The sequence below is a fragment of the Corticium candelabrum genome, chromosome 4 (genome assembly GCF_963422355.1).
Source record: "Corticium candelabrum chromosome 4, ooCorCand1.1, whole genome shotgun sequence".
NCBI lineage: Eukaryota > Metazoa > Porifera > Homoscleromorpha > Homosclerophorida > Plakinidae > Corticium > Corticium candelabrum.
Genome location: NC_085088.1, coordinates 4,096,972 through 4,119,625, shown reverse-complemented (window position 1 = coordinate 4,119,625; position 22,654 = coordinate 4,096,972). Strand labels below are relative to the sequence as shown.

At 40.6% G+C, this 22,654-nt stretch overlaps 1 protein-coding gene across 4 annotated transcripts; it reads right to left on the bottom strand.

Annotated features, from left to right (window-relative positions):
• Positions 1–645: 645 nt before the first annotated feature.
• LOC134178123 (collagen alpha-1(IV) chain-like) lies at positions 646–22,629 on the bottom strand. 4 transcript variants are annotated; one of them, XM_062644914.1, is made up of 44 exons: positions 22,488–22,629; positions 22,320–22,430; positions 22,228–22,245; positions 22,133–22,159; positions 21,832–21,876; positions 21,628–21,726; positions 21,530–21,574; positions 21,402–21,464; positions 18,719–18,754; positions 18,636–18,654; positions 18,488–18,574; positions 17,277–17,318; positions 17,142–17,210; positions 17,049–17,072; positions 16,952–16,978; positions 16,854–16,886; positions 16,678–16,797; positions 16,588–16,611; positions 16,498–16,524; positions 16,401–16,433; positions 16,270–16,338; positions 16,183–16,206; positions 16,060–16,119; positions 15,917–15,994; positions 13,505–13,582; positions 12,582–12,749; positions 12,458–12,520; positions 8,419–8,619; positions 8,326–8,358; positions 7,424–7,474; positions 7,331–7,366; positions 5,079–5,129; positions 4,963–5,022; positions 4,729–4,797; positions 2,905–2,955; positions 2,768–2,845; positions 2,632–2,709; positions 2,496–2,573; positions 2,379–2,441; positions 2,244–2,315; positions 2,034–2,162; positions 1,863–1,968; positions 1,199–1,379; positions 646–1,142 (listed from the first exon to the last, which is right to left on the bottom strand). In XM_062644914.1, exons 1-44 carry the CDS (start codon positions 22,530–22,532, stop codon positions 900–902), a joined length of 3,114 nt encoding a protein of 1,037 aa, XP_062500898.1. In that variant the 5' UTR covers positions 22,533–22,629; the 3' UTR covers positions 646–899. The 4 variants fall into 4 exon arrangements, with proteins under 4 accessions (XP_062500898.1, XP_062500899.1, XP_062500901.1 ...); XM_062644915.1 differs by lacking the exon at positions 2,632–2,709; XM_062644917.1 differs by lacking the exon at positions 22,488–22,629 and having other exon boundaries at positions 21,837–21,876; positions 22,320–22,407.
• Between the last annotated feature and the right edge of the window lie 25 nt (positions 22,630–22,654).

Here is a 22,654-nt window from a genome sequence, read left to right as displayed (position 1 = left end):
TTTGAAAAACCTCGAGTGATCATGCAGGTTAGCTGTATACTAGCAATAAGAAGACCCTAGTGAGGTCCTATAATTTCAAAGAGAAATATAAATATGGTAAATCAGCCGACCTACCTCTGATCATCATCTGTCAATCTACACTAGTTGCTAGCGATGTTTCTCCAGTCTCACTCCTGGTGAATATCTCAGGGTTTAACTTAATGCAATAACAGTTAGACTGGTGGGCTTTAATTTGCTGTCAAAAGTGTCTGGACAGAAAGATAGAAAACTCACTTGCAAGCAGTATGTCCAACAAACAAGTTCAAAGTTTTCTGTATGATACAGTTCACTGGCAACATTCCTTTCAAAACTAACAAAATGGTAGACAAAACATAAATGTACCATTTGTAGCTATACCTCCCTCCTCCACGGGTGCATGTCCAATCAGACTCCACTAAGGTGTTTGGGGCCACTTTACGCTATTTCCTTATTAAAATGCAACCAATTCTCCAAACTGTTTAATAAAAAAAAAGAATACTGCTTGTTACATATCTTGCTTGGCATTAGATTATAAACTTTACTAACTAAAATGACCCTTTTTAAATAGAATAGCAGCAAGTACAACTAAACACATACAGCACACATGCATAATTTTAGTGTCTTCCTTTCAAAACCTCAGCTTTCTGATTAATCCAAAAACAAACATAACGATAAACTATACACCTTATCACAATTAACATTTCAACCCCATGTTCATACTAAGTCCAGCCAGTATTTCAATATGCCGAAAACAATTTCTTGCACTTCATCAAAAGTACCAGCTAAACTTCACTAAGTCTAGTCTAATAATCAGAAATAGAAACTATGCTACAAATACACATAACAACGTTATATTATTTGTTCTTCAACTTAATAGTCAATTAGTCACTTCGAGCACATACTCGACACCTGCCTATTCTTTGAGCTGCCTGGTCTGAGTTACTTGGGACACTTGAGTCATGTTTGACATCCGTCGCAGCTAACCAATAGCCACGATTTGATGTCTGACGCTGACATCGATTATGGCTGTTGCATTCAGCAAACGGTATAGCAGCAAACATTTCCAGACACGACCCAGGAGAAGCAAGATCTTGACCACTGCCTTCCCCAGTCACACCAGAATTCTACGAAAAAAGATGATATCAACCAACAAATAGGCAAGAATGATACAGACAATTACCATGTAATAGCTGTACCCATTCCAAAGACTAACATATCCTGAAGGACAAGAAGGCGTGGCTTGCAGCTGGCTGTGCAAAGTAATAACCGCAGCACTGCCTTCACAGACTCTGCATCGACTTATAAAGCCAGCATTATTGCCTCCATTAGGTTGATTGAGTCCATTCACAGCAAGCCAGTAACTAGATGACAGCAAACACACTCTACACTCTTGCAGACAACAAACTATATACCGGTAATACTATGTTCACACTCTAACGCCAGGTATAGAAATTGATTTAGATGACCAAAATCAGCATCAAAACTAGTAATTTAATAAAGCAATGGAAACCCTTGTTCTGAGTTGCTAGAGTGAATGTGGTGTAAATACACCTAATACATGCATATACAGTAGTTTTATACAATGCAATTTCCACATGCCCATACCAAATCATGAAATGTTCTAAACAACGAGTCAATATAATTTGAAGACCACCATGAACTCTTGTGATAATTTAGTTAATATTTCCAAAAGATGTTATAGTAGAGTATGTGCACAGATAGAGTACATTACCACAAACATAACAAACTTGATACTTTGCATGCATGAAATGAACGTTGCTGTGTATCTACCAGAACAAAATTACACCATATATGACTATTAAAATTAGAATTTAAATTATAACCTGTATCCATCTCTCATTCTAGAATCACAAAGTCCACCACTGCATGCCACAAATGGTATTTCTACAAATTTCTGTACACACGAGCCACTTCGACTTAGATCTTGACCTGCCAAAATATCACTCTTTATCAAAGCAGAAAGTAACAAATATTACTAATTTAGTATATGTGACCTTGTGCTAAACCAAATCCATGAGCAAAGACAAACGAGTAGCCAGAATAGAGTGCTGAAAATCCACGTGGGCAGTCTGGAATACTTGCAGTTTGGCTGTGTCGAACAATAGTAATGGTTCCATATGGCCCTAAACAAAGAAAGTTATACTATGTAGTGTCTTCTCTACTACAAATATCATTGGATAAGACAAGCTAACAAAGAGATTTACCTCTTGGTCCAGGAATGCCATTCCGTCCAGGTGGTCCCACGATCCCTTGCACACCCTTAGAACCTTTCTCTCCTAAAAACATTACATAAGCATAGCAAACATAATTAAAAAATACCAAGAATTAGTGCACTTTACCCTTTGGGCCAATGGGACCAATTGGCCCTCGTTGGCCTCTCTGTCCTTTTTCACCTATTTCCCCTTCATTGAAATCAACATGTAAACCATGCATTTATTTGACATTTTCAAAAGAACCTTTGTCTCCTTTTGGACCACGAGGGCCAATTTCCCCAATACCAGGAGGGCCATCTGAGCCCTTTGTACCTTGTCCACCTAAATCAATTGAAATCAACATGTAAACCATGTATTTATTTGACATTTTCAAAAGTGCCTTTGTCTCCTTTTGGACCAGGAGGGCCAATTTCCCCAATACCAAGAGGGCCTTTTGAGCCCTTTGTACCTCGTCCACCTAAATCAATTGAAATCAACATGTAAACTATGTATTTATTTGACCTTTTCAAAAATACCTTTGTCTCCTTTTGGACCAGGAGGGCCAATCTCCCCAATACCAGGACGACCATCTGAGCCCTTTGTACCTCGTCCACCTAAATCAATATGCTGTAAGATTACGTCAGGATGTACATTTCTTGCAAACTACTCATACCTTTATCACCTTTCCCTCCTGGTTCACCCTTCACTTCTCTTCCCCTGTCTCCTAGAGCACACAATACAGCCAAAGCTTGCACATGCTGTCCAAATGTATGTTTATGTGACTGTATCTGCGTGTTTAATTATTACAGACATGGGCATAATTATGGAGCCACCCCTCATACCAGCTGAGGCAGGGAAATCAACAGAACACTGCAGATTTATGAATATACCTGCTAACCCGCCTAAAGCTGCAACTGATTCTACATCAAATCACGCTAATTGAGTATCTATATTGTTCTGATTGGATGCTTTGACAACCCGTAGCAACAAAAAATTAAGGGAATGACCAGACTAACCACCGCCGCCATGCATTACCATGTCAGGATTTTGCTCTCTTTGAAGAACTTTGTGGCTATTATAAAAGCCGGTTTAGTTCAACGAGTCACACACACCCTCCAAATAACCCACACATACTCCGTTAAATTCTCAATACTTGGTTGCTCCTCCTCTTGCTCGCCTATAGCCTCAATTTGTCTTGGGACACTCTCTATCAGGTTGGTAATTAATCCCTGGAGTATTTCGTGCCAAGCCATCTGCACTGCTTCCCACAACTCTTGCTCGGTTTCAGGGTGTTTTCATTTGCCTGAACCTTCAGAACATGCCATAGATTTTCAATGGGGTTTACATATGACGACTTAGCAGGCCAGTACAAGACAGTAGCCTCATTGGCCTGCAGCCATTGCCTGGTTGAGTGCGAGGTGTGAACTGTCGCGTTGTCTTGCTCCAAGATAAAATCTTCACGGAATAAACGACGAGCATCTGACAGCATGGCATCACCCAGGATCTGTTGGTAATCTTCTGAATTCAGACAGCCGCGTATGCAATGAAGAGAGCCTACACCTTGAAAGCTGATGCAACCCCATAGCATAATGCTTGTTGGATGCTGCACTACTGGCTGACAACATTCTGCAGTAAATTCCTCCCCTTTTCTTCGCCACACGTACAGGCAGCCATCACTTCCGATGCTGATTTTCACTCATCGGAAAGAAAACACATTTCCAGTCCTCCAACATCCAGCCACGATGGGTGACCGCCAACGCACGTCGACATCGCTGATGTTCACGAGTCAACTGCGGCTTCCTGCGTGGACGACGAGCACAAATTCCTTTTACCTTGAGACGGCGAGTGATGGTTCTTCGGGACAATGACTTCCCACATGCCGCTGAAAGTCTACCTTGCAACTGTCTGGTAGTCGCCTTTCTGTCAGTAAGTGCAAGACGTTCAAGTAAACGATCCTCCCTAGCTGACGTTGATCTTTTCCTTCCAGATCGCTTGATGTAATCACTACTGCCTTCTTCTCATTGTTTTATGCACTTCTGTACTGCCCCATGAGACTTTCCTACAAATCTGGCTATTTTGCAATGAGACAAGCCCGTCTGGTGGAGACCTTCGATCTTGCCTCTCAAACGTGGACTGAGTTGGCGAGCGCTTGACATTTACGCAATAGAACACGACTGTGAGATCCTGATCTTCAGCTGAATGCGACTTGAGAGAAAGCACAGGTGATTTGAGAAGACAGCTGACCATTTCCCCACTAGAAATCGTTTAGCGCTCAATCAAAACAGCTGATTTCTCTATAACAGTCTAACAGTCTATTTAAGCATGAAGCTATATTGCTTAGATATAGTTTTTATGGGCTTCTATTAAAACATGGGGCACAGTTTGAGCATAAACCTCTCTATTCATGAAAATACAATAGAAAGAAAACATACAAGAGATCCACATTACGTAGTCCTGATGGTGCCTACCTAAGTATTTTACATTGCTAGACACACACCTTTTGCTCCCTTCGGACCTTGCTGTGATGGCCCTGGTGGACCGTCGTCACCATTTCTGCCTTTGAAACCTGCAAACATAATACTCCAATAAGCTCACATAACTCATACAAACTATCTCATCAAATGGACAAATTATGAATATGGGGCACCATTAGAGCAGCATGAGGCTCTCATCACAAAGAAATAACAAAAAGAAAACATACAAGTATATTAACATACTTAGTTATACACACCTTTGTCTCCCTTCACACCCTTTAAACCTTGTCCTGGCAGTCCCTTTGGACCCCTGTCACCTTTCAAGCAAGAGTATGATGAAATAGCTCATACAGTTGAATGTCTCTACAGATACCTTTGTCTCCTTTCATGCCTATTGGACCAGGTGGGCCAACATCACCAACACCTTAATATTAAAAACAATTAGCACAAACAAATTAATTCTCTAATCTATATATATATATATATATATATATATATATTCATGATACACAGTGCATTTCCTATCTTGTTCATCAAGCTCTTAACTGTACTAAATCAAAGTATGCATAATTTTTTATATCAGATTACACATTGACACCTATATAGTCATGCTGATCGAGATCCCCTCTCACTCTCTGTTTGAAAGAAGATGTAGCCAACTAGTAGCAGGGGAGCAGTCTATACAAGACTAGAACTAATGGTATATTCTGTACTACAGCAGCAAATTGTCCAACTTATTACCCAAAGCCCGGATATCCAGGATAAGGGTATAGTAGTTGTCTAGCCGACAACCGTATTTATACTCAATTAGCGCAGATACAAATGAAGCTATTCTGACCAATAGACGAGAAGTGATGTTACCGACCAATAGACGAGAAGTGATGTTACCAACCAATAGACAAACGTGATGTCATCATAAGGCTCCACCTCTCTTTGTTTGGTAGTTGCTAAAGAGAATTCAGCCATCAGACGTCCATCCTACGGTGTTTAGTCCTCTGCTTTACATAAGGGTTTAGCACATAGAAACAACGCCTATTGTCTACATTTGCAAGTGCATGTTTTCCCACCAACAACCAGGCGTCTAGAGAGCAAAGGTGCTGGATTCAGGAGCCATGCAGTACGTGCATGTGGTCCTGACTTGTACTATTTTGCTTGTTCCAGAGTTTCTACATAGTGCTTCTGCAGTCTGACAGCTTGAACTTTCGGTGTGCATGGCTGAGTGGCTTCGGTGCTGTCGTAAAAATCACTAGTGTTGTCTTCAACAGAAAATTGGTGATCCACGGAAATTGCAAAGGGAAACGTGCATTGTACACAACAGCGCGTCAGTTTGTCGGACGAAGCGACTGGCCTGTACGTACGCAAGTCTGGAGACAAGTTTACACGCTTTGCACCTTTGTTTAGCTTTTAATTAAACAAATGCCTTGGGAACCTTAGCTGAGCCGAGTGGGTTGGGCTAAAACCTCAGTATGCAAAATATTATCACATGACGAGATATGTGATTACATACACTGGTCGAGCGTTTAGCACTGTAGTGCTTCTCTATTCATTGTTACTAGTAATTGCTGCATTTACGCTCTCCCTTCGGATCTACAGCTATGAGCCTTCTAAAACCATGATTAGAATGTCTAAACCACAAATTTAGACACCATCTTCCTACTAAGCAGACTATTTGTTACGTAACCACAAAGTCCATAACACTACAAAATAGTTTGTAATGGTTAAAGTAATGAAGTTATCACACACAGCATATAAATGTCGCTCCTGGTTGTTCAATGTTAGGTTCCCATATAAATATTATAAGCCAGAAAAGCGAATGTTTTGTTGCTTTGAGCAGTTGCAAACAGGTAAGTTCTGTTATTACTTTCTGACAAGACCTGGCAATTGCAAACATGAATTAGACTGTTTTGGTAAAAACTTCTTTCGTGAAAGTTTTGCAGTCCAGATTGATGATCCATCCGTTGTCTCTGGTTGTCATGTACGACAAATTGCAAAAACTGCTCCATGATTGGACTGCAGTAAGGGTGTGGCACATTCCTGAGTGTGATAGACATAGTCACAGATCTACATACTCACAAACTGGAAGTTGTGTATTTTGAACACACTACTCGCTAAGTTCATGACTCTTACAAAGTTCCGTTTCTTCTGGCTAATAGCTAAAACAAGTTCTATCAAAGAATCTATGTTATCACAGTCTTTCAATTGATACTACTGTACTAGTACAGTATGTTGCACGATGTAATAACTCTGTTTATTACAAATTGATTCACCTGATTGGCACAGCAATCTTCCATACAGACTGTTTCATTAGTGCAAGTTTTCAGTTATATGTGCAATAGTCATCTCACATTGTGGTGTAAGTCTAGTAACTTTTTGTAGCCATCAAAAGCAGTGATAAAACCTATTTTGCATGCTTTCACACTAACACTCTACAAAGCACCACATCTAGCTACTTCAGACAAACAGTTTCAAGTGGTCACCATGCAGTGTGATAATGATTATTGAGCATACAGGTACGACCACCACATCAATTGATATCCTGCCAAATGTGTTTGCACAACATTGGCACATGTAGCCATAAAAGCATGCATTATCAATAGAAAATAGAAAATCCAAACATCCAAATACCTGGTTCTCCTGGCTCACCCTGATGACCATGATCACCTACAAAACAACCCCAAGTAACAAGAAATTGTTTGTTATTCAAATGGTCAATCATACCTTTAAATCCCTTGTTTCCTTTTGCACCAACTGTACCATCACCCTTGACTCCTTAAAATTGTAATGAACAACAACAAATGATTACAAATTACTATAAGTACAGCTAACAAGTCCAGTTCAACTGCTCAATTGTAAAGCCTGTAATTGCCAGTTTGAGATGGACCGGTTGTTATTAAAAGTACGTAGTTATCTGACATTCAAAACATGTCTACAATTGTTTAGTTTCATTGCACTTCTTTTTCATATAAATAGAATAAAAAATTCAAGCAACAGAAACAGTCATCTAATTAGGGTAGGTAGATCTCTACAAAGAAGTGCCATGAGTTCAACAAATAATTAAGCAACATTAACAATATTTGTGCTCGATCTGTATGTCATTCTGATCTCATATTTGATGACATCATGTTGAAGATCACAATGCCTTTCTTCTACATGTGTATTCACCAATGATTAAGCAAAACGAGCAAACTTCTTAACGCCTACAAAGTTGTCAAAAATTAAAGAACATTAATAACATCACTACTAATTCTTATTGTTTGCTTGTTAATAAAAGGAACATAAACCACAATACCTATTTTCACTACACACTTGGACCACACTTTTAGTGCAAGCGATTTCAACAGTACGCAGAGGCACCTAACTTCTGAACTTCAACCAGATGGCCTTCATTCTACTGCATATTTTTGACAGTTGCAGACAAATGACTATAGAAAGATGTACCCTCAAATCATTACCCTAGCCTATACAAAGATAACTCTCAAGTCCATACAATAGACTGGAATTCCAGGGCTAAAGAATGTAACAAGAGCAGAATTAATTAACATTGTTATATAAAAACAGTCATAGTAACCAACAGTAATACTACATACACATAAACCAACCTTACAAGTATAACACCCTACCTTTTAGTCCCATTGGTCCTACAATGCTTCTACCTAAAAACAGAATTAGACCTTCCTATACCTCCAAAACAACAACAAAATTATGGATTGCACCTTTAGGTCCTGGAGGACCTGTATGTCCGTGGTCTCCCTTTTCTCCTTTTTGACCTTTCAAACCCTTTTCATATGGTGGTCCCTTATGTCCTTTGTCACCCATATCACCACGTCTACCTTTATTTCCTTTATCTCCCTTAGTTCCACCACTTGGTGAACCTTTCATGCCTTTGATTCCTTGGTCACCCTTAATCCCTTTGCCTAATAATACATTCAAAACTTTGCACTATATTTACACATAATAAAAATATTACAATATATGCATACATAGACTCGTGCCGGTCTCTCCCCGCCTTCGCCATTCCCCAGACTGTCAATCCTCACCGGAGAGAGACTGGTACCGGACCGCCTACTGACGTCACTAAGTGCTTTCCATTATTGCACATCGCTTGCCAACTGCCTTGGGCACATTTAACCCCCTTTTGTAATTGCCTTCCATAGTTGCTTCTATGTGGCAAACAAGCACTTCACAATCGTTAGGAGAGCGGCAGAAAGCGACTGAACAATGTCTTTAGAGTGGAAAGAGCTATAAACTGTTTGTCTGAACTATCAATAATGCATCATCAGCATACGTGGACTGTTTTGACGCTCCGTTCCTTTGAAAACCTGTTGCTTTGCAGTACACTAGACACTGTACGGCGTAGCAACAGGCTTTCACCGCATAGGCCTATGTTAGTCTCGTGTAGCCAGACCCTTTTCCTGTGTCATACTTCTGCGAAAATAGGGTCTGGCGCGGTTGCTTTGAGGTCATCGTGTTGCCGCTTGTATGATAAACAGACAACTAAAGACCGGATGAGCAAGGCACTACTAGTACTTAGTGGTTACTTAAGTCTTAAATACACTTGCTGGAAGTTCCTTACCTTTGCCTTCTTGCGAATTGTGTTGTCATGTGAGTGACGCAGTCATGTCTCTGCAAACGTGTAACTTCTATGTGTATTTACACAGCACTCGGGGAGTCAACAACAGTAACAGCAAGAATCGAACATCTTCACACTGGAACATCCATTGGTTCCATGGCCACCGACTATGTGCAGTGAGTGCGCTCTGCATGTCTCTGGTTAGACCTCTAGCTAGCTAGCACGAGATGACAAAAAATGAGCATAAGAACACACACAACAGCTAGCAAACAGGACACTAGCTACGTCTAGGCTGTCGTTGACGCCCCGAGTGCTCTGTAAGTACACATAGAAGTTACACATTCGCAGAGACATGACTGCGTCACTCACATGACAACACAATTCGCAAGAAGCCAAAGCGAAGAAAATTCCAGCCAGTGTAGATAAGAGATAAGTAACCACTAAGTACTAAGTACTAAGTACTGCCATGCTCATCCGGTCTTTATCTAATTAGTTGTCTGTTTATTGTACAAGTGGCAACACGATGACTTCAAAGAAACCACACCAGACCCCATTTTCGCAGAAGTATGATGCGGGAAAAGGGTCTGGCTACGCGAGACTAGGACTATGTATACTGTAGAAGAATTCATTTGTCGAGAGGAAACCACTTACTAACAAATCACAATGTTATAACAATCACTAAACAGTTCCCGGGAGCCATTTATGTAACCCTGTCTGCTAGAAGTATGCCCTCTTCAAAGTTAATTGCACCGGAAGAAGGCAGTCCGGTACCAGTCTCTCCTCGCCCCAGAGTGACAATCAAAGAACGACGGGGAGGGGAGAGACTGGCTCGAATCTAATCCATACATACATACCTACATACATACATAGATACATACATACATACATACCACATATATGGAAAAACCCATTTATTAGGCAAAGGGGAGAACTGGCATGTATGAATAAACACCAGTCTATAAAGACATGCAGCAATACTCTCATAATGCAACAAACATACATACCTTGGTAGTCCAATCTAAGCACTAAAACATGACTATCACCAACATTCATTAGTCTTGCTTATTAGTTCTACTTAGTAGACCAAATAGCATAATGATACCAAAAGGCAGATACATTCTCGAAGTTGCTTGATTTCTTTCAGACTAATTGAACATACATCTTAAAACACTGAAAAAGACTTCTTGTGCAGTACTCCTCTGGAACCAAGTTCACTTGTTCAAAGCTGCACTTGCGATCCCAAAAAGCAACTTTATTGATCAAATCCTAGTATTTGGTAGCTTTCCTGACTCTGTCATCCCCTAGTCCTTAATCAAACAGTAAGCTGAGCTTTAGAAGATGCTATGGTCATTGTATATACGTCATGTGCAAAGCGTGGATATGGACAAACCGTGGATGTCTCATTTTTCCGGGTCAGTTGAGGGTTAGGATTAGGATAAGGGTTAGGTATGCATGGTTTGTATTAGCGATCCATGGATTGTACCGGGCAATCCACGGATTGTCCAAATTTGTGCTTTGTGCACAACATATACAGATGTCTGATCAAAAGACAGAGGCATAGGCAAGCCGAATGCGACGGTACTGTAGGTGCTGTTACGTAACTGACATTCAAAATGATAGCAAGCGAGCAAGTGCTCAGATAGAAAGTCACTAATAACCATGAGGACTTGAGTGTGTCATAAGTATATCAACCGACGCTAGACAATGATTCAACATGTGAGACAACGTCTGTACATGTCGACATAGAGGGCAGCAACCATCATCCAACCATCCTCAATGACATTATTGGAACCATGGGAAAGCATATCAACCACTGAGTTCAAAGTACACTTGAAAATGTTCTCTGGTACACAAAAAGGTTCTTTATGCAGAAATGATCTGGATTGTTGAGACCAGATCTTATCATTGCACCTGGGCAAATCCTCTGCTCCAAGACAACATATTGATTCTCCTCTGACTGGAGCCGTATAGCCTTTTTCTTATATTTACAAAAGAGTTATGTTGAAAGCAAGGACATATGTATATACATACATATGTCCTTGCTATGTCGTAACCTCAAAAGTTTGGAAAGTTTTCATCTGCGATGTATTCGCCGCATATGTGGAATCCAGTGGACTGACTATATACCCAACACAGAAGTGTTATCTCGTTGTAACATCAGTGGCATTGAATCTTTTGTTATGAAATGCCAATTTCGCTGGGCTGGTCACATGTCTCGAATGCCTAATGATAGAATTCCCAAACAACTCCTTTTTGGTCAACTGGAACAGGGCCATCGTCATCAAGGTGGTCCTAAATTATGTTACAAAGATTCTATCAAGGCTAATATGAAATCTTGTGGGATTGACTTCCTGCATTTTGAGAAACTATCCAGTGATAGAACAAACTGGAGATCTCTGCCATTCATCACTCCAACAGTTTGAAGAAAATCGTATTAGACATCTTCAAGCTCAACGTCAGAAACGGAAAGAACAAATTGTTCCTACCAACAAGTCATTTGTTTGCCAATCTTGTGGCAAGGAATGCCGTTCAAAAGCAGGTGTTAAATCCCACCAGAGACACAGAGGACACTAAAGGGAGTCATCACTGTTATCAGTGGACATGCCATCATGTATATACATACATACATACACGCTTGGCATCCGTCCAACCTTACGTATTAGTTTAATCAATTACTATATGTCTGCAAGTTTGATATGGTGGGAAAAGGTCTGGCTACATGAAACTAATACATACATACACACTACTGTAATACCATACATATATCTTCTATAATTCTGCCCTAATGGCAGAAGAAACTACTTACACTACTCCCCAAAAGCAATATCCACATTTCCAAGATCTACAATAAGTTTGGCATTATATTGCCACAGTCTAACAGAAATTAACAAATATCTAACAGCTCTAGAAAGGGAAGTTTTTAGTATAGATAACAGTTCTTGTTGCTACTATTCTTGTGGTTTCTATGCTACAGGGAGACCACACCACTAAAGTTATCTTTCACCAGAAGAAGTGTGACAATGCACAGTTGTTGTGTGTAACGCGAAAATTGCAAAGACACGATTTGAAATAAACAATACTAGCAAATAAAAACGTGTCACCTAATGATACTGTATTGCTAACAAGGCTGCAGAAGGACAGCCTGATACCTGCTGCAAACATAAATACATTAGACATAATACCTGTTGGTCCTGAAGGTCCTGGTCGTCCGAGCTCTCCCTTACTTCCCTTTTTACCTTTGACTCCTGTATCATTGGTTGACCTTTTACTACATATATAATCTCCAACACAAACAGAGATACAAACCTTCTGGTCCTATCATTCCTTTTTGTCCCATGTCTCCCTTGGCACCCGCAATTCCTTTTTTACCCTTCTGACCTTTATGACCAGTCCATCCTCGCTCTCCCTTGTCACCTTTCACACCTGGTCTCCCAATCTCACCCTTCTTTCCCTTCTCTCCTACTCCTTTTGAACCTTTACACAGCAAGTAAGATATTACTGCCAGTCACCTGCCTTAGACATACTACATATACGAAATTGAGGAAACAATTGTGACTTGTCTTTTTCTTGCAATTGAACGATTGCAAACTAAAGACAGCAGACATTAATAAGTACATTCTGGATACAAGTACTTCTCCTGCACACACACTCAATGGATTAGTTAAACGTAGTTGAATTTACTCCAGAGGTGCACTGCTGAGGCGGAAGAGCATGCAAGGAGAAGCAGTCAAGTGAGGTACGTTTGACAGAAAGCGCATGCGTATTGTTAGCTGTACAACCAGCCCGCCAATTCTACAGTGCTGTGTGTGTGAGCGATTCCCCACCCACCCTCCCAAAGTCGAATAAGCGCATGGGGGGCAATTTCTTGATATTTTAACTCCCTGGTTATTCACATGAAAGGTGAGTTGGTCTGAATCGTCTCGGATCTCGGATCCACACAGGACACCGGATCTCCCAGGCCACAGTAAGCCGGACCGGGTTCCGCCCCTTCTTCACAGCCATGCCTTCTTTAAGCAAGCAGGCCCATGTAAGCAGTCTCGTCAAATCAGCCAGAGAACAAGTGGACTTGGTCACAAGAGGTATAAGAATTCAATGTGCATGTAAGGGCACATCCATTATACAAATATTGACGTTTGCAGATAATTAAGACTGCAAAAGATTATTCATCCGCAATTTGCATTCTATACACACAATCATTTCCTGATGTAAGATAGTTAATTATTAAGAACCTTTGAGTCCTTTATCTCCTCTAGTTCCATTGATGCCTTTTTCACCTTTTCCACCTGCATAGCCAATTCCTGGGTCGCCTGAACACAAAGACCCTGTTAATCATGCCACTGATGAGAGCAAGTACTTTCACACTAATAAGTCATTCATATGGACTAAAATATATATAGTAAATGCAGTTACATATGCCTATAATCACCAATAATATACATCACCTTTACAAAGTATAAAGCAAAATGATTGCAAAACAACATTCTGTCATTTTCAAAATTTTGCCTAGCAAACAGTTAGTTTCAATCCAAAATTTACAAGCATCCTTCTTATTCCTACATGTAGTAGAACAGTTTGACTTGAAAGTACAATTATACAGTAGAACCTCACTAATCCAATCTTTGCTAATGCAAACCCTCACTCATCCAAATGCAGTCTACCATGTGGCGGTGTAAATCTAGACTATGTTAGGACTTCAAGCAGCTAATTAGTTCTCTATCTACAATGCACACAAGTTCCAGATAATAGCCAGGTTCCAAGCATGTAATATGTCAAACATATGACCATGGTAAAAAGACGAAGTTCAACAAATTAGCCATGCATCCTCGCTGAATTAGAAACAGCCATATGTGACAGGCAGCATGGTAGGGTAGGTGTACCTAATTGTGGACACTCCCCGGTAATATGAGTTACAATCGCTGTTTTCTCTGGTAGCCTGCACAAAGAGACAGTGAAACATGTCCGATATATGCAGCATTGTCTAGGCTTCGTAATGGTACCTGTACGACTATAATCGCACAGCATCAGCTAGCGCACTAGCACAATATACGGGATAATGTCTGTAAACAGCTTGGACACGGGGTGTATCCTAATTGTGGACATTTTTTCTCCGTTACAGAAAGCGACTGAGCCTGAGTAACAGGTGGACTAGATACCTGAATGGTTGCCTCACAAGCTGGTATTTTGGGCCGCAATCAAAACCATGTTCTGTGGTGTATCACCTGTGTGTAAAATGGCGTCGTGCCTTTCAAATTTGCAGAAACCAAGTGTTTTGTTTACGATACAATGCAGGAGACGATCAATCATGTTTAGATAAACGTCTGAACTGTAAACTGTGGTTCTAGCAGCTTTTTATGTTGCTGGTTGAGCTGCTTATTGATATCAGACAAGGTAGTTTTGACCTTTCACCTATCCTAGGTGAGTTTGTAGGTTTGCATTTTGTGTCTTATTGTTGCCAGGTCTAGTAGCAGTGAAGACAGTCAAATTCTGACTGGATTACGAATGTCGCTGATATTGACATTCCACCTACTTTGTTTGTTCTCATTTCATACCCTATTGTGGCCAGCTGTAGTAGCATTAAAAACAGCTAGATTGTCAGTGGATTACTGATGTCTAGATCTAGTGTGAGTGAAAATATTCAGGTGTTTACTGGACTGGTATTACACGTTCGCTCCATGCACATACTGCGCTTCTTTAGCACGTTACAGTCAACGTAACTTACGGCTCAAAACTTTACCAAGATACTCGATAATTGCTTAACTAACGTCAGGGCACTTTCATGATCCAACAAAAGATCGATTCGCATACCTCGAATTTGTGGACGTCATGGGAGGAATCTTGTAGGTGCAAACAGTTTTGCAGGTGAATCGTCATGATACACAACAGAACATGGTTTTGATTGCGGCCCAAAATACCAGCTTCTGCGGCAACCATTCAGGTATCTAGTCCAGCTGTTACTCAGACCCAGTCGCTTTCTGTGGTGGAGAAAAAATGTCCACAATTAGGATACACTCCCGTTTGGGCTGTTCACAAACGTTGTCCTGTATATTTTGCTAGTGCGCTAGCAGAGGTGAGATTCTCGTCGTACAGGTATTGCTCCAAAGCTTAGACATTGGTGCGTACATCAGACATATTTCCCTCTCTCTCCGTTGCAGGTTACCAGAGAAAGAGCGTTTGTAACTCAAATTACCGGGGAGTGTCCACAATTAGGAACACCTACCCTATAAGACAAAGCAAAATTTCCAAGAGCATAAGTTAATTAGCTGAACAAATTTACTAATCTGAATAGCTATCTGCTGACTGTGGTACAAATTGTTTAAATTAGTACATAAACATTGTCATGTAACCACTTAGGTTCGGTTTGAATCCGACATTATGCATTCAGGGCTATAGTCAGTCACTGTTGGCCTACAGCAGTAGACTGGAAACACCCTTTCCTAGCTGTTGCCCCTGACAACTACAAGATGGAACACCATGCTCAAATAGAATAACACACCTGTCTACTATTTAATATGCTCCTCTCAGGCCCATGACTTCATACAAGTCACGTGACAACATCTGTAAATTTACTAACCAACTGCTTAAATTACACCGCATAGATATGATCCATCAAAAGCATTAGTGTGCAAGTGCATGTTTATTACCCTTTGGACCTATATCTCCTTTAACCCCCTTGGGGCCAACAGAGCCCTTTTCTCCTTTCCATCGAAGACCAGGATCACCTAGACATTAAGAAACATTTTAGCATACCTTATATAAATGTGGCATACAAATGAAGGAAAATTACCAACACGCCCCTTGTTTCCCTTCGGACCTATGCCACCTATTCCTGGCTCTCCTTTCTGACCTAGTAATTAAGCAATTCAGCAATTAATCACATTACTGTACAAGTCAACAAAACCAATATTACCTTTCGTTCCCGCACCTGGAGGTCCTTGATCACATGTGTATTACACAGAATTTAGAACACCATGTAGTATACAATTAGAAAGGTTACCAACACGTCCTCTGTCTCCTTTGCTGCCTTTGGCACCTACATTTCCCTTGTCTCCCTTTCCTTTGTCACCTTTATTAAACAATCAAATCAATGTTCCTATTACTGCACAATGCCAACAACAAAAGCAAAACCCTTTATTCCTTTCCCTGGTGGTCCTTGGTCACCTAAGCAGACATCACATGTAACAATACATTTGGCAAATAATGTAACTCAGCACAGAATGCATACCATTAAAACCCTTCTCTCCTTTCTGACCTTGTAATTGAATAATTCAGCAATTAAGTATATTACTGCACAAGTCAACAAGACCAGTATAACCTTTCATTCCCATACCTGGAGGTCCTTGATCACATGTGCATTACACAGAATTTAGAACACCGTGTAACATAGTATAAGTAGAAAGGTTACCAACACGTCCTTCGTCTCCTTTACTGCCTTTGTCACCTACATCTCCCTTGTCTCCCTTTCCTTTGTCACCCTTGCTGCCTTTGTCACCGACATTTCCCTTGTCTCCCTTTCCTTTGTCACCTTCGTAAAACAAGCAAATGTTCCTATCTGCACATTACATCAACAACAAACCACACCTTTGATTCCTTTCCCTGGTGGTCCTTGGTCACCTAAGCAGACATCATGTGTAACAATAAATTTGGCAAAATAGTGTAACTTGGCACAGAATGCACACCTTTAAAACCTGTCTCTCCTTTCTGACCTTGTAATCAAATAATTAAGAGTGTAGTCACATTCTTAAAACATCAAAAAATCAAGAAGACCAATAATACCTTTTAATCTCTCTCCAGGGGGTCCTTTGTTATATAGATAAACACATCATTGCATATGTCGCACAATGTAGCATATGAAAAAGAGAACATTACCACCAGGTCCTGGTTCTCCTTTCCCACCTTTGTCACCAACATCTCCCTTTTCTGGCTCTCCTTTGTCACCTTCATTAATTAAACAACCAAATTGTACACCACTTCTACACAACACTGTAACAGCCAAGCCAATACCTTTTCTGCCTTTCCCTTCTGGTCCGTGTGGGCCAAGATCACCTATAAGCACCATCCATCAAATATAACTTAACTAAAATCTCCCTTAGAATGTTTTGTACCCTTTACGAAATAAAAATAGAAACCAAAAGTTTGTTTCTATTCAGCTGACTTCATAATTTTTGCAGCATTTTTGTAACATTGGCAACCCAAACTCATGTAGTGTCTACTCAAATAAATAGCCTAACCACATCACAAATTACCATACTTCCATGAATTCAATAGTTGATGCCCTGCAATGCATCATAACATCATGCAATGTCATTCTATTAAAAACACAGAATGGTGTAAAGATCTACTTCAAAGTGTATAGTCATGTCAACTTGATTTGCAGTTTCTGGCCAACTGGAGGCTGTTTCAGGGTCAGTTGGTTGGTTACAAAAAGACACACCCATGCACAGCTCATGTGACACACATGTTAGATACACATTGCATTGATGAAGAAATACCTTCTTTGCTAGAACCTGTAAATAGCATAGTGCAATTTCTGGTCTGCTTGCAGTTCGTCACTTTGTTCAGTCAGAGGCAGCATTCTCTTTTGACTTTTAAGTCATCAGCATTTCAAATCTGTTTCTGGCTGGCATACAAGGCACCAGCATTTGCTGATATTTTCCTTCAAATAAGCAAACCAGAACATTCATTTTGACTCACTACGAAGCTCTATAGAGCCATCCAAGGGGACAGAATGGACAGGCTCTGCAAACTCAAGGATGTGAAAAACCTGTTCTTTCTGGACAAAGGTTGTAGCAGCTGAAGCATCCATTATCTGCAGCAAGTCTCCAAATGAAGCTGCTCATTCACATTTGGCCACCTTGCAAGACACCAGAACCTTCTCACTCTGTTGGATAGAGACACTGGGCCAAGTGAACATGAACAAAGCCATGTGGTTTAGTCCTAAATACAAGTCATGTCACTGCATGACGTAATTATCTTGGTCAGTTGGCCGTGAAACAACAAATCAAGTTGATGTGGCTGTGTTAGTAGAAAATTTAAGACTATTGTCCATGCAATGTCTCCATTTTTATCAAGTTCTCATTTGGAACTAGTCCTTTATTGCATGATCCATTGGACTAAACTATTCTTAAGACCATTACACAACCAAGGTTTCCAAGCATAGTGACGACACACAAGTAGAAAAATTACGTCTCACTGCGTGCCTTACAATGTATCACCTTTGTTGCCTTTTTGTCCGTTTTCACCAATAAATCCTTTCTCCCCCTTGTCACCCTTATTTCCTTTCCTGCCAATAACTGACAACCCTGTAAACAAATTGTCAGTAAGCTCTATGAGTGAACAAAAGTACAACTGTTAGTGTCATACCTCGTTCTCCCTTCTGACCCTAGATCATCACATAAAGTAATAAATGTAATGTTGTACACACGAGGCAACTACTGCAAACTCACCTTTCTACCTTTAATGCCAAGATCTCCGTTGACACCCTATGTAAATAAAAACACCATCAAATAGCTACTAAATTCCTAATAATATACTGCAACATGCTTGAATAGCCAAAATACAGTACCATATTATAGTACTACTACTGATAAATCTATTTTAGTAAATATATTAGCTCTAATGCACTTTGTCGACACCTTGCACTTAGCCAGTCATTAATTCACTTAATTGTTCACTTTTAATCACTCAGACACACACCAATTATCTAACATAAATCTGACTCAGAAGATATGCATTAGAAACAACATGTAACATGATGAATTCATACAGCACTTGATAAATCTTGGTAACATAATTAAATCTCATACCAGTAAAAACCTACAAACACCGTATTGTTCATAACCTAACAAAAAAATCGTCCATATTGACAAAAAGACGATTGAGAAGGTAGTGACATAGGATTGTACTGTGGCAAACCAATCAGTGAACTCAAATCCGGTATTTAGTTAGTTACTAGGCATTGCCAACATGGCCTAACTGTAGCCTTGTCCTCAGGCACTTGCCTCATTCATCTGTGCAGTGCTCGAGCGTCACAATATAGGTAGGCAGCTCTGCCTTTGAAACAGACAAAATTCAACAAATCCATAATTTCTGACTAGATCTAGCAGCAAACTATATATCGTAGTAGTGACGTCTAGCTGTAGCACTGCACATGCTCAAATGTAAAGCAATGTGCTTATGATTATAGCACCAACAAGCCTGTAGTCACTGGTAGAATTAGTGGAATTTAATTCAACTCTACCACTTTCCAAGATTTGTACTTTCATCACTCATTAAATTTTAATTAAGTAGTTTTGGAATAATGCATAGGTGACTAAAAAATCTTTTCTTCAATTAATTACCTCATGATGACACCACTACACGTCCCTTCTAACGGGAGAGACTAAATTGTTGTTCTCCTAGCATGGTACAGTAGAACCTCACTAATTCGAATAGCCCCGTCCTGTTCGGATTAGTGAAGTTGTTCGGATTACAAAAACGCATAGCCATAGATACGACTCTGCAAAAAAGCTAGCCTCAAATATCCAGACCTTACCTCAGACACCCAGACCACTGGTACATCTATGTATGTCTCCATTTGTCATGTTTACGGTTAAATAACACATCTGCAATGACTACATACTTCTAAATATACTGTGACAGTCAGGATTTAAAATAGTCAGATATGCACATCTGCTAAAAACTACGATAGAATCTAAGATAACTGCTTCAATGCGACAGAAACCCAGATAAGGCTGATCTGGACAAGGCAGGGTGCTAAGGTAATTCGAATTAGCAAGGATTCAGAATAGTGAGGTTTGGATTAGCAAGGTTCTACTGTAACTCCGACACTGGAGATGAACGCTAAAAGGCTGCAATGCGCACACTGGCTGACTGACATTTTCTGCGCACACAAACACGCTTTCCTCCAACTACCCTGCACTTGCCTAAAATACTCATGCAGCCAAGTGGATTCATTTCACAAAGCAAACAGATGGTATCCAAACTGGGGTAAAGTGCAATTTAAAACCTCAATGGTTCTCCAAGTGGTTTTTGCATTATGACAAGTCTTAGGATGTTGTGTTCTAGCTATCACACGCAGTGGTGGATCCAGGATTTTACTGAGGGGGTGGAGCAGCGATAATTTCTACTTATGACATCACTATGAATCAACTAAATTTGCTAGAAGCGTCAACTGACTCCATCCTTACGCTGCTTGTCTGGGAAATTCTTTGAAGGCATGGAAGTATGACATTCCTGTTTTCATTTTATCATCATCTGACAATCTTTCATTAAATAGAAGGGCATCTATGACAGTTCCGTTGGCTTTCCATCAGCAGAGGTGTGTAAGGCGTCCAAAAAAAGAAATTTCTTCACCAGTCGTCATTTTGTCCCTTAATTATCAACGATTCCAGTTGTCTACTAGAAGTAACAACCTGTATGACAGTCTCCTGCGGTCGTATTCTGTCCTCGGATGTGTCTTCCGCTCTTCCTGGTTGAAGCTGAAAAGTGCTGGTATAGTGGCACTCTCATTCTGTTCACGTCCAGAAGATTCATGCACTCTGATCGAATGGCGCTACATGCTTTGCAGGAGATTACTGTTTCCATAGTTGCAACAAACTGCGCTGGTCGGCGGCTCAGCGTTTTGAATTAATTACTTTGCAAAGCAACTCAATATGCTAGAACTTTATTCATGCAGAAACGGAAGCAAGCACACCTACTTCGGAGTTCCTATAAGCTGCGAGTACCCTCGAAATACAGACAAAAGAAGACCAAGCGATGATCATTTATTCATGATCGCTTTATCATGATATGATAACTAGCCTACAATCTTAGACTCTATTACAACTAGAATAATTGTACCAAGTTTCTATCAAAATCAAAGAGTTCTAGATTTCACTCACGGGGAGGGGGAGGGGGACACCAGGCAAGTCGTGTGCTGGATCCGCCACTGACATGTGCATGTCTGCAGGCAAGCATTCAGACTCCTAATCAGCTAAGTAATTAAGGTTAACATTTAGTTCTAGTACATAACTTATCCAAAGACTTAATATTGTAAACACACTCAACTGATTAATTAATTAGTATTGATAGTTAACCTCACAACTTTCAAATTTGTGGCTACTGGCCCGACTAAAGTATAAACTTTACCTTATCTCCTTTCACACCTTTGCTTCCTTCACACCCTGGCAGTCCATCATCACCTGGCAACCCCTTAAACGCCAAACATTTCAAATCTTTACAACAAAAAGACTAAGCATAGATACGTACAAAATTACCATTTGACCAGGCTCTCCAGTATGGCCAGGTTCCCCAGGAACTCCCTTACAAAGCAATACCTGAGTAAAACACACTGTCAATTCGTATCAAAACATACCTGACGGCCCCTAGGGCCAGGGCCTCCGAAAGAGCCAGTATTTCCTTTATCACCTTTGAATCCTTGAGGACCGTCACCTCCAGGAGGTCCTTCTTCACCCTATAATACAAAATGATTCAATTCATTGTTAAGGCTAAGTTAACTTTGCTATTTGTACTACATAACAACACATCATGCAATTTGAATAAATTCTAGTCAGAATACTTTACGTCCTCTCTGTCCATCTGGTCCAGCTGGGCCTGGATGACCCTAAAAAGTAAACAATAAAGATATATAGCTATTGCAAGTCAGTTGCAACAGAATATCTGCGAGAGCGGTCTGGCACGCAAACTCGTCCCATTACACCGGCCGCATGTACACTGTACACTCTACAGACGTGTACAGTACCGCCCATTCCCCAAGCGGTGCCCGCCCCTGGGTTGCAAAGTGCATGCAAGAATATATAACGGACGACGCGCTAATTCCAACGCAGAACACAACGAGTATCCGACAACACAACTTCTACCTTCACTCCAGGCTCTCCTCGGTCGCCCTACGAGAAATACCACAATACATTTTAGCTCGCGTTTTTTCCACGGCCTACTGCTAGCAATGTCTAGCCTTGAATCCTTTAGGTCCCTACAAAAACCAACACACTCATAAAGCTAGTACTGTACTGCTGAAGCCTGAACGACAATGCAGTTTGCGCTTACAGAGAGGGTGCTAGCCAATCCACCGCGAAAACACTCGCCTCCTGTCGGAACTCCCACAAGCCGCACACCCTTAATTCCAGCTTGTCCGTTACTGGAGCAAACTCCAAATACCTTCATATATTCTTCCAAATAAAAAGCCTAGAAGTTCTTTCCCGAACGTGTACTCACAAGAACGGCAAAGTAAACAAGTACACATTCTCTGAGCCCACACATTCTCTTCGTATTTGATTCGATGTTGCGTAGCAAGCTCACGACAAGTACACGAAATAAAACAACGCACCCGGGATTCCTGAAAATGTCCACACCTCGCTTTGTGCTCTGCAGACCCGGATTAG

Excerpts from the sequence above, each read along its gene's own strand:
- LOC134178123 (XM_062644914.1), bottom strand. The coding sequence starts at position 22,532 with ATGTGTGGGCTCAGAGAATGTGTACTTGTTTACTTTGCCGTTCTT. Across the intron at positions 22,431-22,487 it reads TTGTTTACTTTGCCGTTCTT|GTATTTGGAGTTTGCTCCAG; the intron begins GTGAGTACACGT and ends GAATATATGAAG. Across the intron at positions 5,023-5,078 it reads AGGCATGAAAGGAGACAAAG|GTGACAGGGGTCCAAAGGGA; the intron begins GTATCTGTAGAG and ends CTTGCTTGAAAG.